The following is a 2,064-nucleotide window of genomic DNA, read 5'->3' as shown; positions in this document are numbered from 1 at the left end:
TTTCTTATAAGCATATACTTTATAAGAATCAAATCAATAACTCTTGATAGACGGTGATATACATTTCGGTAATTAGTTCTTACAAAGTAAACAAGGGATGGCGCAAAATAAGAGCATATTTATTTTTCTTATAAGCATTTACTTTATAAGAATCAAATCAATAGCTCTTGATAGACGGTGATATACATTTCGGTAATTAGTTCTTACAAAGGAAACAAGGGACGGCGCAATATGAGCTTATCTATTTTTGTTATAAGCATTTACTTTATAAGAATCAAATCAATAACTCTTGATAGACGTTGATATACCTTCCGGTAATTAGTTCTTACAAAGTAAACAAGGAACGGCGCACAATATGAGCATATTGATTTTTCTTATAAGCATTTACTTTATAAGAATCAAATCAATAACTCTTGATAGATGGTGATATACCTTTCGGTACTTAGTTCTTACAAAGTAAACAAGGGATGGCGTGCAATAAGAAAAATAAATATGCTCATATTGTGTGCCGTCCCTTGTTTACTTTGTAAGAACTAATTACCAGAAGGTAATCACCATCTATCAAGAGTTATTGATTTGGGACGGCGCAATATGAGCTTATCTATTTTTGTTATAAGCATTTACTTTATAAGAATCAAATCAATAACTCTTGATAGACGGTGATATACCTTCCGGTAATTAGTTCTTACAAAGTAAACAAGGAACGGCGCACAATATGAGCATATTGATTTTTCTTATAAGCATTTACTTTATAAGAATCAAATCAATAACTCTTGATAGATGGTGATATACCTTTCGGTACTTAGTTCTTACAAAGTAAACAAGGGATGGCGTGCAATAAGAGCATATCAATTTTTTATAAGCATATACTTTATGAGATTTTTTAAAAATTAAACAGCAATTGTTCTTAAATTGGTCTTATTTTTTTAGCGATTTTAAGCCTCGTTGTTCTTGTTGTAAAATTGTTTCATCAAGGCTCGATGTAAAGTAGATTTCAGATCACCCCCTGGCTTCATCTACTTCTTGTTTTTCCCATGTAGTTCAAACTCTAGGCGAAATTTTCGACTTCAGTCGTCTTGTTTCGATTCAATTAAAGTGACATTTCCATAATTAAAAGTTTAGTAATTAACTGTCATACATTTGGGGATCATGTAAAAGATTTCTTTCGAAAGAAACTCACTTCAATTACACTTGGAGGCGTTTCTGGGGAATTCGTAAATAGTAAACTGCATACTGATACAGTCTGCTAGACATTAATATGGTAATATTTGCTCTTCATCTTTGATTTTTCTACAGTGATTAGATTGACACATACTTACTTGTACTTGCAGCTTTAGCCGGATCATCAATGCGACGACAGTCGGCGATCAACGTTTGGATGATCATGTCCTCCTTTCTTCTTCAAAGCATCTTTATAAAATCGATCTTTGGTGACATTAAGCTTCTTTATAACTTTCTCTTCGAGTGACTCCATTGGACGACCTTGTTTTGTTCTTTTGTTGTAATTAAACAAAAGTCTCTTTGTCAGCGAATTATTTTGTTGGCGAGCTAAGTGTCCCAGGTAGCTGGTTTGTTGTTTAAGGACGAAGCTTTGAATGTCAGAGGTTTTGCATCTTTGAAGAATCTCATGATTGGTCAACATGTATCTAAACTCTTCACGTTTGCATCCGTTTCTCACAAGTTTTCTTAACATTGAAACGTAGATTGAATTGATCCTTTGCATTTGTACCTCTGATAAGTTCCAAGTCTGGCATGAGTATGTGAGACGACTTCTAACAAGCGAGTTGAAGATCATTACTCTTGTGCTTAGATGGATCTTGAAGTTTGTAAGCTTCTTTATAATTTCGTAAAACTTGGCTTGTGCGATATTGATTCGTAGGTCAATCTCGGCATCTCCCGTAGAGACGGCTCGTCGTATTTTACTTCATCACCAAGTATGCGCGATAAAATTTCTATTATTTGTCTTCAGAGGTTAATATATTTTTTGAAAACTTAACCTCTGATACTCAGGGTACAAAACTAGGGTTTGCGATATTTTTGTACATTTGGGCTTCCATGAAAGGC

At 33.9% G+C, this 2,064-nt stretch overlaps 1 protein-coding gene across 1 annotated transcript; it reads right to left on the bottom strand.

Annotated features, from left to right (window-relative positions):
• Positions 1-1,345: 1,345 nt before the first annotated feature.
• Positions 1,346-1,795, bottom strand: LOC136812369 (uncharacterized). Its single transcript, XM_067068865.1, has one exon. The coding sequence runs from the start codon at positions 1,793-1,795 to the stop codon at positions 1,346-1,348; it is 450 nt and encodes a 149-aa protein (XP_066924966.1).
• Positions 1,796-2,064: the final 269 nt, after the last annotated feature.

The sequence above is a fragment of the Clytia hemisphaerica genome, unplaced genomic scaffold (genome assembly GCF_902728285.1).
Source record: "Clytia hemisphaerica strain Z4C2 unplaced genomic scaffold, Clytia hemisphaerica genome assembly, whole genome shotgun sequence".
Lineage (NCBI taxonomy): Eukaryota > Metazoa > Cnidaria > Hydrozoa > Leptothecata > Clytiidae > Clytia > Clytia hemisphaerica.
This window is presented reverse-complemented; position numbering and strand designations above follow the sequence as displayed.